This window comes from Sceloporus occidentalis, unplaced genomic scaffold (genome assembly GCF_023333645.1).
Source record: "Sceloporus occidentalis isolate IW3139 unplaced genomic scaffold, rSceOcc1.0.p SCAF_103, whole genome shotgun sequence".
NCBI lineage: Eukaryota > Metazoa > Chordata > Lepidosauria > Squamata > Phrynosomatidae > Sceloporus > Sceloporus occidentalis.
The window spans coordinates 2,612,566-2,626,465 of NW_028317083.1; the positions used below are offsets into that span (position 1 = coordinate 2,612,566).

Below are 13,900 nucleotides of genomic sequence, written 5' to 3' on the forward strand. Positions count from 1 at the left end.
TTATGGATGTCAACAGAATTTTTACAGTAATCTTTATTTCCTTATATACTTTTATAATTTTTTTTAATTTTTTTTTCTTTCAGACAATTTTCTTGTCGGTTCACGTTTTCTTAATTGTTGTTTTTGAGTCTATCGGCAAAGACACACCAAAAGGGCAGTTATTTTGCGTTTTATGTTTTAAAGAATATAGAGATCATTTTGTTGTAGAGTTCAGTGCCTCTGATAATTTTTTTTTTTTCTTTGTGGTTATTCAGTAGGCTAATTTCAATATTTATTTTTTTTCTCTGCTGCTTTTTTTTTTATGCATATATGATAATATAAAAAAAATAATAAATTATTGGGATATATCCAAGTAATTGTGGATTTATGTTTGTATGTCCGGACCGTAATCCTGTGTACTGTATGTGTGCACCGATTTCTCCTTATCTGACAGCCACAAAGTAATTTATTGCTGTATATAATACTGCTGTGACTGGTTTTGTACCTTTCCAATAAAGAGTTCTCATTGATGTTTCTGAGTCAATTTGATTCTGTTACTGAACCCACGAGTTTATTTCTTTTTCCTCTCGCTTCGGCGTCTTATTATCGGAACCCATACTTTATATAAAAAGGATCACATTAAAACTGGGGGCATCCCTGAGTGATTCAAACTGTTTTGCCATTTCTGTCTTTTCCCAGCTAATGACTTCATGTGAAACAGAAAACCCGCGTTACTAACACATTGGTGAAGAAACATGATATATGATATGCGCAGCCATTCAAAAGTTTGGGGTCACTTAGCTGTTTCCATGGAAAACAAGAACATTTCCAGCTGCAACATAATTGGAAGCGTTTTCTACCCATCGATTAGTCTTTTAAACTTAAACTTGGATCAGTGAGCACAATGGAACACCAGGAGTGATTAAAGGGCCATTGGAACTCAGGAGTGATAAAGGGCCCCCTGTACGCCAATGAAGAGATTCCATTAATAATCAACAACATTAACACCGTCTGTGCTGGATTTCTAATTTTATTTAAAATTATGATTCTGTGACCCCCAAACTTTTGAACGGTAGTGTATGAATGTAAAGGGGTTGCTTGTGGACCAGAGTTGGCACATACTGGAATCAGGATAAAATCATGTTTATTCTTAAAATATCGTTTAGTGTTCCCTATCCTTAAACTTAAAGGGACGGTTTACTGTCTGACACATGACACTAAAGTAAAATGCCTATCTGCAGAAACCCCCATATATTTGGAGAAAGAAGCATCATATGTATTAAAGTTTTAAACAATGGCTGGCACGTCCCTTTTAAGAGCGCATTCATCGTTGTCTCATTGTTGGTCTCACTGAGAGCTTCTGTTATTCCTGGACTGCGATAAAAAATACCCCTAGTCCTCCCTTTAAAATTCTAACTTTGGAAAATAGCCACATTACTTAAACGTAATTAGTATTCCTGCAGATTTATAAATGGTTCATCGACATGTCCACTAATAGTGGATCGACTAAAAGGAACAAATTACGCAGGGATGCCCAATGTATATGGTATTTCTGTAATTCTACAGCAAAAAAAAAAAAAAGACACCATCTTAAATAACAAAATACATCCCCCCCCCAACAAGAAGCCCTCTCAAAAACTCCACAAGATATCCAGTATTAAAAAATCATTGTGAATAAAAACGTTCTTTACAAAATTTTAATTTCTATCTTCCTTCAAAAAAGAAAAGTCCTTAATGCTACGCGTTCTAGATGAGATGAAATGACTTTGACACTTTACTCCCGTTTATAATTGAACTTCGGCGATCGGAGAGTGTAAGACGCATCACAATGTAAACCGCTTAACGACGACTCCAGAAGCTTCATCGACCTTGGAGGCGAATGAGACAGTCGCCCAGATTTGGAGCTTTATAATTCCAATGGCAAAAAAAAAAAAAAAAAAAGTAACTATTAGAATTACTTTCAAAGTCTTTGGCATTGTATTAATAATAATAATAATAATAAAAAAAAACATGGATGTATTGTCATTATTAAAGATTGTGTTGATGAATTATACTCGGCGGTTGCTTCCCAACCTGAAAAAACATTTCTCTCTGGGAAGAATAATTGTTTTCCGTATTCAGTGTCCCATTCTGAATCTTTAGTAAACAGGTTTAGTTTAAAACTAAAGTATCGTCAATTTGTTTTGTGTAGTCCGCATTCCGGCGATCCCTCTCGGAACTCTAGAGTTCATCGTCCGAAACAATAAGCATCATCTTTTCGTTCTGCTTCCTTTTCTTGCCGGAGGGGACGCCGGAAGAGACGGAAGCCGAGTGACCATTCGTCTCCTGTTTTTTCTGCCCCGAGTCGTGCATGGACTGTTGGGTGTACTGCTGGTAAGTAGGTGAGAAGTTGTGAATAGCATCTTGAACGATATCATGAGGGCTAATGGTCTCTTTCAAGCCACTGGAGATACTCTGCATCGGAGCGATGTTGGCCGCTGTGGAAATAAGGTAGAGAAAACTCACATGAGTCATCGAAACATTCTGAAGGACCGACGAAGTTGGTAACGCAACGAGAGGCTTGTAATGTCTTCATCAGGTCATCTTTCGTTTTTTTTTTTCCAGAGCAGAAACATATCATCCTGAGAACCCACCGTGGGATCCGGTCAGAGTTCTACATAATGTCAAATCCCTTTAACCCCTTAAGGACAATGGGCGATCCCTAAACCCATTAAAAACAATGCATTTTGAGCCCGTACATGTACAGGCTTTGTCATTAAGGGGTTAAAAGCCGCTGATATTCAGTGTGATCCGATCCAATGAAAGATTAAGAAAGACATCAGAAATGTCCACAAGCAACGATAATTCATCAAGACCTTTATTTGTGCTCCAGAGACGTAAAGCCATTCTGTGCGGCTGCTCTAATGTCATAGAGATTTGCTACATTTTACAGGAATAACAGGACAATTCTACAAACTGCGATCACTATCATGTGCCGGACACTTATGTCTTTGATATGTAGCAGGAACAGGGAAAACATTTTTTTACACTTAATTAAAACTCATTAACCAGCTACCAATACTTCTTTAATATTAATAAATGTTTTCTTTCTAGTTAGAGCTCCCTCTGCTGGTAAGTAGCATGTAATACTTCAGTATGGACGTTGGATGTGAACGCCGTAACTAGATGACCACCGTTTGTGTTCAGTCCCTTTAATCGATGTATATTAATTGAATATTGGGTGGTTAGGTCCCTTTTTTGGGTTTTCTGTCACGTCTTAGCGGCATGAATACTGAAGTTTGTGTATCCCGTGGTAAGTTTCCTACCAACTTGCAGCCTTCGAAGGGAGCATAGTTTATTAAAAAAAGCACTTAATTACATTAATAGGACAGGTCACCTGCCACCGCAAACAGGTTTGTGCGTTGTGAGGATGGTTTACATCATTTAAAGTTATTCTTACCTGTAGAATTTTCCTTTTTTTCCCTGTAAACCTGGCATGTGAAGGCATAGCGCAGAGCAATGGCTGCAAACAGCATCTCGATGCAGATAATAAAGTTTTGCCATCCTGCGGCCACTGTGCCAGCTCCGACCGTGTTGTTGTTGATAATCTGGACCTCGGGGATCACACCGCATCTTTCCAGAATAGCCAAAAGCATTCCTTTAAAGAAAAAACAGGAGAGTCAACAATCAAAACTGGAGGAGGTACATTTGGGGAGCACTGGGGGCCAAACGTGGCCCTTTTGAACTTCCACCAGCACAGTCTCAAAGTTATTAGAACTTGTTTTCAATATTGTCTTTATCTAAGAGTCCCAGAAGACATTTGCAACCCGGTTTAAGTATTCTCCTATGTTTGCAGGGGCCCTGCTCTTCTTTAAGAATGACCATTGCACCCACCTTGCCAAAATGAAAGGAATATGACCGCTTTGATGGTAAGAAACTTGAGGACCGGTTCGAAGGGACGCAGGAGGTCTTTTGTAGCAAAGTAGAAGAGGAATAGTGCGTATAGCGCCAGACTAACAGAAAAATTGTAGATGATTGTAATGTATAGGTAACCACTCTGAACACTGCAATACAGAGAAACGTTGCGTTAGACATAAACGTGAAATGTGAACGTCATCATTTTTGGTGAACGACATAAACCATAACACATTTTGGGCCATGTTTTCATTTAGGGTCACTCTGTAATGGCCCATCATGTTAAGCTCCAAGGTCCTTTCCGTGATTTAAAAAAGCCCCCTCTCTTGTGATTTCCTAATCCTTACTCCAAAGCTATTACCTTAGAAAAAGCTCCCAGTCCCACGCAGTACAAGTTCCTACCTTGAGAAGTGGTACATCTGTATTCTTGGTATGTTCTTGAACACCAGTGTGGGACTGTGAAGGTCCTAAGGTGCCTTCAAAATCTAGCCCCCCTTTACCTATACTGGCCACAACCTCCCCTCCAATGGCAGCCCTGCACTTAATTGTCCGTATGGATAGGCATCACCTAGGGGTAGTATGATCAACCACAATTCCTGAGAATCGCAGAGTCTGAACATGAACAACATCTCCTGCGGAGCTACCTTATGGCTCCACGTTTACAAAGAAGACATCTAGCCTATCTATGCTTGCTACAAACTCGGTTGGATAAACAGTAATGTCGAGAAGCCACTGGAGTCTTGGCTGGGTTGAAATCTGCAGAACTTTTGTAAGTTACGATTTGTAATTATTGGTACATTTCTTACTTAAAGTCTCCATCGCTGTATTTCCCAAATGCCTGTAGGATGATTGTTACAACAGCCATGATGGGTTTCACAATACAGAACTGCAGGGTCGCCTGCGAAAAAAATCATAGGGTATTTAAGCACTTTCCAACCCATTTTTGTAAAAATTACAGTGTACACATTTGCGAGTAATTCGGCTAGCACCATTTATACATTAACTTTTCTTTGAGCTACAGCCTTGGCATTGTGCTCCTGCTATGAAAATGCATCAATAAGCAAGTATTCAAAAGGCACCAAATCTGTCACTGTGTGAAATTGTAAATCTTTAGGATTTAAAACCTAAAAATCAGTGAATATATAGAGGTGTACGAACACTTGCCTGTTTGCAAAACCGTAGGAACCCAATTGAGTAGGACATTCCTTGCAGGCAGCAGGTTCCGTAATAGCAACTGGACCTGGGGCAAAGAAACGCAGACTTAAATAAACGAGGTAACGAGCCCATTTAACGTTTTCAATAATAGGCAATGGCTGCGAGGGATTAGATGTTAGAGGCCCCAAATTCTTACCGTGCTCCATAATGGCTTAGTTAGCGTGGATACCAGTAGCGTTTGTGGCCAAGTGGTTGGTGACGGCCGGGGAATGGCCAAGTTAGTGAGATTTTAAGAGTGGGAGACCTTCTAAAGCACATTGTTTTCTATGTTAGTAGAGTCTGGGTTATGACATAATAACTTGGAGCATTTTGTCTTAATGACAATGGACAATTACGGGAGCAGAGAGAAAGAACCATACAACTGAAAGACCCTCTGAACCACCATCATATAGCACATGCCTGAAGTTCTCACCTTACGGGTTTCCCTCGAATCTCGGACATTATGGCACTTTCTCCACCAAGATACTCAAAGCAGAGGCTGAGAAAGCTGTATATGACAAAGGCTTTGGAAATAAAAGGGGAATAATCAGAGATCTACCAACTGCATTAGAATTTCACAAAAATGACCAGCGTGGCCCAGTTTCACAATGGAATAAATTGGTAAATTCAAACACTTTTTGAGCAAGCGTCTTGTAAACCTAAACCAAAAAGTATGTTAACAAACAAGTAATCTTTCAATTCCCTGGGGCTGTTTAATTGAAACCTCCCTATTGCCTTGGTCCTGGGCTTGTCCAAGCAAGGCCTACTGGACCACATATGGCCACCAAGGAATTTACACAGCCTTAATAGGACCTGACACTTCCAGACTAAAGTTTGATATCCCACCACATTGGTTGTCCAACTGGTGCCCAAAAGAAGCTAATCCTGTCTGAACATATCTGTTTAATATTTGCCCCCGTGGCAAGATGCCCTTTATTGTGTTACCAATTCCCATGCGTTATGATCAATGAACAAAAGGTGTCACTCTCTGCGTGGCTGGAAATTGGGCAGTTGCCTCTTTCCCCCCCCTATGGAAGAGACCCCCTTTCCCAGGCACAGTGAGGAGCACTCGAGTCTCACCTTCATAGCAGTCTCTGATTGAGTCAAAGTATACATAAAACTGATCGTTGCCAATGAAGAGCAGACTGAGCCAAGAGTCGAACGAGTATATAGGAACAATTAACAATATCCGGATAATATAACGCTGTTCATTGGGGATCGTGTAAAATCGTAGATGAAGGTAGATCTGTAATGAGAAACAATCACAACACTTATTATGACTATTATATATATATATTATATATATGACTTAAAGCAGTCCCTTCCACATCCTACATTCTATGGTTCTATACACTAAATAACCCACTTCTATCTATCTATCTATCTATCTATCTATCTATCTATCTATATATATATATATATTACATACAGTTTATACATATACTCTGTGTCCCAATACTTTTGACCATATTGTGTGTATATATATACATATATATATATATATATATATATATATATATACACACATACATACATATACATATATATACACACACCTACTGGAGAAAATCTTAAAAAAAAAACCCTCTCCACTGACACAACAGCGTAGATTTTAGTTATTTTTTTAGAATTCCATTATATTAGACGCGGTTTTGAGATCTATCTGTAAATGACCCGGTGAGAAGGTCTTTCCATTACCGGCGTCTGAAGGTAACCGCGCGCAATCGATGTGTCGAGGTTGGAGTTAACACTCGGGAGCGAAATGTCAGGCGGTAACAGGACAAGGGTCATTTCCCTGATCAAACATAATTTGTGTCTGTGACAGATGGAGATATCTCCTAATACACGACAACACGGCTTAGGAATGAGTAATAAGCAATAAATATCGTACTCTCAGCTTTTCTGCCCTGCCGCACATGTTCTAGAAAGGATATTATCTACACATAGATTAGATTAGTATCGGCCTCCTTCCTTGTTTGTAGCAAAGTGCACCTTGGTGAAAAAGCAGGTATTAAAAAAAACCAACAATATTCTTAATTGTAAAATAAAATATTCTACCAACGTTTCCAGTACCAGCTGCCCTCCACACTGGTCAGTTCTAAAACTATATTCAGCATCCTAAAAATCCTGTCTTTTCCCCAAATTCCTTATCTGTGTTTTCTACTTTGATAGCTTCCCAAAGTTATCTTTTTATTTGGTGAATACAGAAAAAGATGTCAAGTCGCACAAGCTTTTCAGGACTTCCTCATCAGATGGAATTCCATTTGAAGAAGAGCCATCTGATGTCCCGAAAGCTTATATAACTCACTTATTTTACTTTGTTGGCCCAATAAAACCTTGACCTTCAACTCAAGGCTCCATTTTCTTTTGGGTATATATGGCTACATCCATTTTTCTTTCCGTAAGCTACCAGCAGTACAGACAGCAGTGAAGTGGATTTGGCGGCAGGGCCGGCCCGACAATGGAGCCAAGTGGGGCAGCCGCTCCAGGCGGCACTTTTGAAGGGGCGGCACTTTGCCGCCCCAAGCCCCTTTTTTTTTTTTTTTAAAAGCGAAAGAGAGAAAGGGGCGCCGAGTGGTTTTCGCTTACCAAGCTGTCAGTACCCGCTCGGCACCCCTCTCTCTCTCCTCTGCGGCGAGTCTCCCTGTTCGGTCTCGGTGCCGGCTTGTAATGCTGAGTGCCGGAAGATTTCCGACAGGGAGACTCGCCGCAGGACTGCTGAAAGGTAAGTACAAGGGGGGGGGGGCGGAGGGAGAGGAAGGGTAGATAATGGGGGGGGGCAGGGACGGAGGGAGAGGAAGGGTAGATGGGGGGGGGCGGCATTTTAAAATTCGCCCCAGGCGGCATTTTGCCTTGGGCCGGCCCTGTTTGGCGGTCATACATACTAACACTTGGTCCTTCATGCCAGGCAGGTACACGACAATCATAAAATGAAGCCATTACAAGTGTGGCAGCTGGGAGCGTTCCATTATCAATATTTGTATTTCCACCTGTGCCAGTCCTTTTCGCAAGGCACTGGTGAAGTGACCTCAACCCTTACTAGACACGACGACTGCTTCCTCTCCTGCAAGGCTTATCTAAACAGGGTGGAAAGGAGAGCCGACAGCAATATGCCGACATAACACCATAGCTAACAATTTAGTTTAGCACGAACGCACCTCCTGCAAGGAAAATGATGGAGAATGGGGAAACAGAGAGGATTCTGATGAATCCTTTATGCATTTGCATGCAAAAAAGGTAACATATAATAGTTGGAAAGTACGCCATTAAAACAGGAAACGCCATTGCTTTGGTGAGTTGCGTAACGTTCTAACAGACGTATAATTACATCTAGTAAAACACGATTTGGTAAATATTTATTTCCCATGTAAAGAAAGAAGTGACTTCATAGGATTTAAATATAGAATTAACCTGGAATTATGACTCGTCTCTGTGTTAATCATTACCTTCGCTTGCATTTTAATCGATGGATCATGTGGAAGTAAAATAAGCACATGACTGTTACAGTAGCACAGGGGGGTAAGGCAAAGGGAGACTCCTCTCGTGGAGTTTCCATAACTTATACTACTTTAAAGGTAAAAGCACAGTTACAACAACACCTGTATTTGAGTATAATAAATATATATATATTATTAGCTATTCTTCCTTTTTTTTTTTAAAAAAAGAAACCATACATTTTTAGAATTATACAAATATTTGATCTTGAAATATTAAATGCTTCATTTAAAAAGTAAATAAATATAAAAGAAATACATTGAATATTAAATTATAAAAAAAAAATAAAAGCTTTTTTAAAATTATTTTAGGTAATTTTTTTTTTTACCGGTCTAACGGAAAAATTTTTTTTTTCTTGTCTTTTTAAAAAATGTACCCTTCACATTTGACAAAAGAAGTAAGGAAATAAATAAGATTTTTATCGGCTACAATCTGGAAATAAGAGATCCAAATGTATCTTTCCATGTAATGTTAAAAGCAACTGAGAAATAAATTGACTTGTTTTCATCATCTGATTATAAATATTTTGAACTACAGAATTACTGTTGACCTCCTAATAAACCATTTGGTTGTCGCACACAAAAGATCCCATTACACTCACTTCATTTAACACAAATCAGGGTTAACACAAAATGGGTTTAATCCTAAACCTACACAAAAAAAGTGCATCATCTGGAGACCTACCAAGGTGGTCTTCAGAACTGCTGGTGATCACAAACTTTGAAAACCATGGCAGAGAATATTTTTAAATGTTAATGCGTGGACCTCTTTGCCAAATAAAAAACAATTGGAGGTAGACATGAAACCATGCGTTTCTGGGAAATGGGAAAACCATCCCAGCTGGTGGCATCAAAGGCCGAGCGCCTCACTTTATCATCTCATAAAGCTCTGATGAGGATGTTCTTACCTGGTGGCAGGTTAGCAGAAGGGCTGTCCAGACGAACACTCCAGAAATGCCTTTAGCAGAGGCTGTTGTTAGAAATAATTGGTCGCCGACTTTAGAAGAGTTCTCAGAAGTCCTAACTTCAGGTCCACTGTCCACGTCCAAACTGTACATATTGAGAAGGCTTGGAAGTGTTGATAGTCCCAACGTTTGACTAATTGTGGGAAAGGATCCATTCTCTTCTGTCGTGGAAGACATAACAGCAGTAGTGCTATTCATCTGTATGGAAAGAGACAGAGATCAAAGGTAAATACAGAGGCATCGTGGAAGACAGGAAGGGCTCAGAGATTAGAAGAAAAAAAACTGGAATGGAGAAGTAGGAGGAGTTCGTAGAATTCTACAGCAGGACAGCTCCATCAAACAAACCGTAGAGGATATTTTCAATACAAACAACCTTTTTGACCTAACTGAAGAACTTTTCAGCTAAAAAAAAAAATCATTATAAAAAAAAATAATAAAATAATTTATAAATATGAGATTTCATATTTTTCAAAATAGTAAAAAAGTAAATACCTTGATACATTAGATTTTTTTGTACATGAAGTTTATATAAAGTATCAGATTATCCAGAAGCAGAGTTTAAAGGGCATAGAAATAAGTTTTCCCGTCTAGACTTCACATTTTTCCCACCTGTTCTAGAATCTCAGACTGGATATTCATTCATTGTGCTTGTTAGTCATTAAGTGACATCATCATTTTTTAATATAAGATTAAGTGTTTCACTCTAGTTTTGGATGCTGGTTTCTTAACCTAACCCTCTTTTTCGTGAAAAATGGTACAGAAACCCACTATTTATACCAACACGCTCAATATTTCTACTGGAAACCACCAGCTTTGTTGAGTGAATTGTGAAGGATCCGCAGATAATATTTTCCCCCGCCTTCCTTTTAAATGTTGTTTATCAGTTCCAGCTTTAGACAATTGTGAGTCCAACGGGGTAGAAGGTGCCAGGGATAGTCACTAACATTTTCAGGGGCTGTAAATGTTTAACCAACATTCGGGAGCCTGCCGTGGTGTTAATTCGGTTTACACCTCAGGGATCTGATCACACATTTACCAGCAATTCACGAGGAAAAAGAGAGCTTTTGAATAGAGGTACGCAGCTCAAGTGAGTTCAGAATCTTACTTTCAATGATCTCCTCCGAGCATAGGAGGAACCCTAACGGTGTCCCAACCACCTGCCCCACCGTCTGCCCCACCACATGCCCCACCTGCGTTGGCCAACACATCGGACACGGCTGAAAGAACCTGATGTGTTATTTTGGCCTGGTGCAACAAAGACAAGGTACGACAGGTGAACAAAATAACTATCACAGGAGGATTATATTAAATAACCGTGGCAAATAGTCAGTAGAATATACTGCTCATGAAAGCTACAACTGATTGTGCCTCGCTGTGGGATATGACAGTGCTATATAAATCAATAAATAATAAAACCTGTCTGGTTCAGACTGGTTCTGACTCTCCGTCCGCACTGTTTTAGACAACACGTTAATTATGCTGAATTTAACACTAAATGCAGCGTTAGAAACACCTAGTATCACTCGATTCCCAAACCTTTCCCCCAATATAATATATATAATAAGAATTTTTGTGTAGTGGGAGCTCAATCTTAAATGTATATCAATGATGTATATAAGTACTCCCAATAATTTATCTTTATATTCTATTTTGTGTTTGTTAAAAACAATATATATATATATATTTCACATGATGTATGGTTGTTTTACATTTTTAAAAATAAATACTATTAATTTTAGATACAATTTGGTGTTATCACATATTGTTAGGGAGAGATGGAGTTAACGCTCAAGTGAATTCACCTTTATTGGAAATTTCATGTTTGTGTAATATTTATTATATATTTATATATATTTTTTAAAAGACATATTATTACCAGAATACGCTGTGGTACTGAGTAAAATTACTTACATATTTTTCAGTATTTATACTTATATTAGCGCTGTCCATTTCCAATGATATTTTTAAGCTCTGTTTATTTTTTTTTCTTTTATATTTTTCCGTATGAGCCGGTCTTATAACCGGCTTGCTCTGGTTGACGTTAGCAATTTGATTTTTGTGTGTGTGCATTAGGCAACCTTATTTAATCGTTTAATTTAATCGCTTTTTTTTCTCATTATTTATGTGTGGAATGCCTTTAGCACGTTCTCCCTACCTGTCGCCCAACACCCATTAACACTCGACACTCAAACACAACCGTTTGAGCTTTCGCTGCGACATGAGGTCAGTCTGTGACACGTTCCCATTTACAATGTTAATATTTGCCATATTTTCTGCTTGGAGAACATTCTTTGTTACGTATTTAACCCCTTGAGAGCTAGCTGAATGACCTGTAAGGATACCTGGGAGCTTTCTAAATGAGCTTACTATATTAACCCTTTAATTATGCAAATTACTGTAATAGCCGTCATGGAAAACGTGACTTGTCATTCAAAAATACAAGAAATATATGTATATAAATATATATGGCATATCTATGTTCGGCATTGACCTTTTGGTTAGTCTAACCTAGGTCAGCACCACCAAATGCCCTCTCCTTGCTGCCTTCCTTACGGCTGAGCCCCAACATTTGCCCCATCTAGATCTACCACCCTCCTAGGCCAGAATACACCACTGTGTAAATCCTACAACACAAATATGACACCTATAGGAAAAATGCTGGGTGAGTTATCCGAATGGCTACATTGCATTTTTCTGCTATATCAGGTTACAGAAGACAGGAATTTGTTTTGGTGAGAAAACCGGCTAGAACCTGAAGCATTAATGTCTGCTTCCACACTCAAAGTAGAGCCCTTTAACCTTAAATTAGATGACGGGGTCATGTCTGCCAAAAATGTTACTGCCGGCGCCTAATTTTTTCAGCGTAACACAGAAGTCTGTAGATGTACCTGATGTTATATAAATCATGTTAACTCTGGGTCCTGACACGCTCCACTTCCCACCCATTTCCCCTTTACATGGAGATGTTTCCCGCAGGAACGCCCACCGACATCCGCAGGAACGCCCATCGACATCCGCAGGAACGCCCATCGACATCCGCAGGAACGCCCACCGACATCCGCAGGAACGTCCACCTACATCCGCAGGAACGCCCATCGACATCCGCAGGAATGCCCATCGACATCCGCAGGAACGCCCATCGACATCCGCAGGAACGCCCACCGACATGCGCAGGAACGCCCACTGACATCCGCAGGAATGCCCACCGACAACAGTGGGCCGTCCTGGCCATGTTCCGCAGGGGTATCCTCCAGGTGGCGGGAGCCCACAACTGTCACATCGCCATTCTAAGTAAGCGTACAAAAACTGCCCATTTAATGGCGCCTACTTTATAGGAAATAATGTCAAAGTACGGGTATTAAGTGTTCAACTTCCACACGATCAACTTTTTGTTCTATACACTTTTTTCTTCTACCATAGATCCACTTGAACAATACATGCCCAGCCAATCAGGGAGCTAAGCCTTAAAAATAATCGGAATCAGGAAAACACACACATTCTGTAACTAATTAGAAATAACCATTTAATGCATTCACGACTTCAGATAAGCTTCATTAATGTTTGAAGGAAAGGTCTCCTCCAAGTCAAGTCTGATGAATATTGCAGCAGCCACTGTCTGTAACTCATCAACTATCATCTGTGTCAAAGCAGGAGATTTCTCCTTTCAGCTTTTCTGCTGTGAGTCTCACAGAGGCACAAATGATGAGAAGAAGTCAGAAAGACATCGTTAAGGAGGCAATTGATATTATAGGTACTTCAGAACAGGAGCATGCAGCGAGTTTTGATATGAAACAGTCCAAAAGTTTAAGCACCACCAGTAAAATTTGTATTAATAGTGACATCACAACAGAGTTAGCAGTGATTTCATTTCTACACCCCTTTGTAACTCCTCTTCTAGTTTGAAGGAGTCGGAAGACCTCTCTCTCTCCTCCACTACAACCAAGTTGTATAAATGCACGCGGAACCTGGATATGACATCATTATCCAACTCGTTCACTCGCGACCACACACAGCATCATCTTTAGGGTGACTGGAAGGAGGTGGACGGCACAATGTCCCAGTTTGGAGTTTCACCATTGCTTAAGAACTTTGCCAATGTAGCAAGAGCGGTACACGGAAGATAAATATTCTAGATCAAAATAGCAAACGGATTTATAGTCTTGCTAAATACTGGTAGATCATGTCAGTCTATTACGTAATCATCGGCGGTACCATCATGTGATCATCATGTGAAACCGTGTCATGTTTATTGTTTCTACAATAACGACATCAAAGATCAAAGTATAAGCAGGTTTACTGATATGATAGTTGCCATATAATATATATGTGCCCAACAAACTCTCTGTAGCAGATACACCAAAATGCACCAGAAAA

At 39.6% G+C, this 13,900-nt stretch overlaps 1 protein-coding gene across 1 annotated transcript; it reads right to left on the bottom strand.

Moving 5' to 3' along the window:
* Positions 1-2,199: 2,199 nt before the first annotated feature.
* On the bottom strand, positions 2,200-9,619 carry TMEM184A (transmembrane protein 184A). The gene is made up of 8 exons (XM_089497477.1): positions 9,470-9,619; positions 6,148-6,313; positions 5,501-5,591; positions 5,038-5,113; positions 4,680-4,771; positions 3,853-4,022; positions 3,419-3,616; positions 2,200-2,456 (listed from the first exon to the last, which is right to left on the bottom strand). Exons 1-8 carry the CDS (start codon positions 9,617-9,619, stop codon positions 2,200-2,202), a joined length of 1,200 nt encoding a protein of 399 aa, XP_089353603.1.
* Between the last annotated feature and the right edge of the window lie 4,281 nt (positions 9,620-13,900).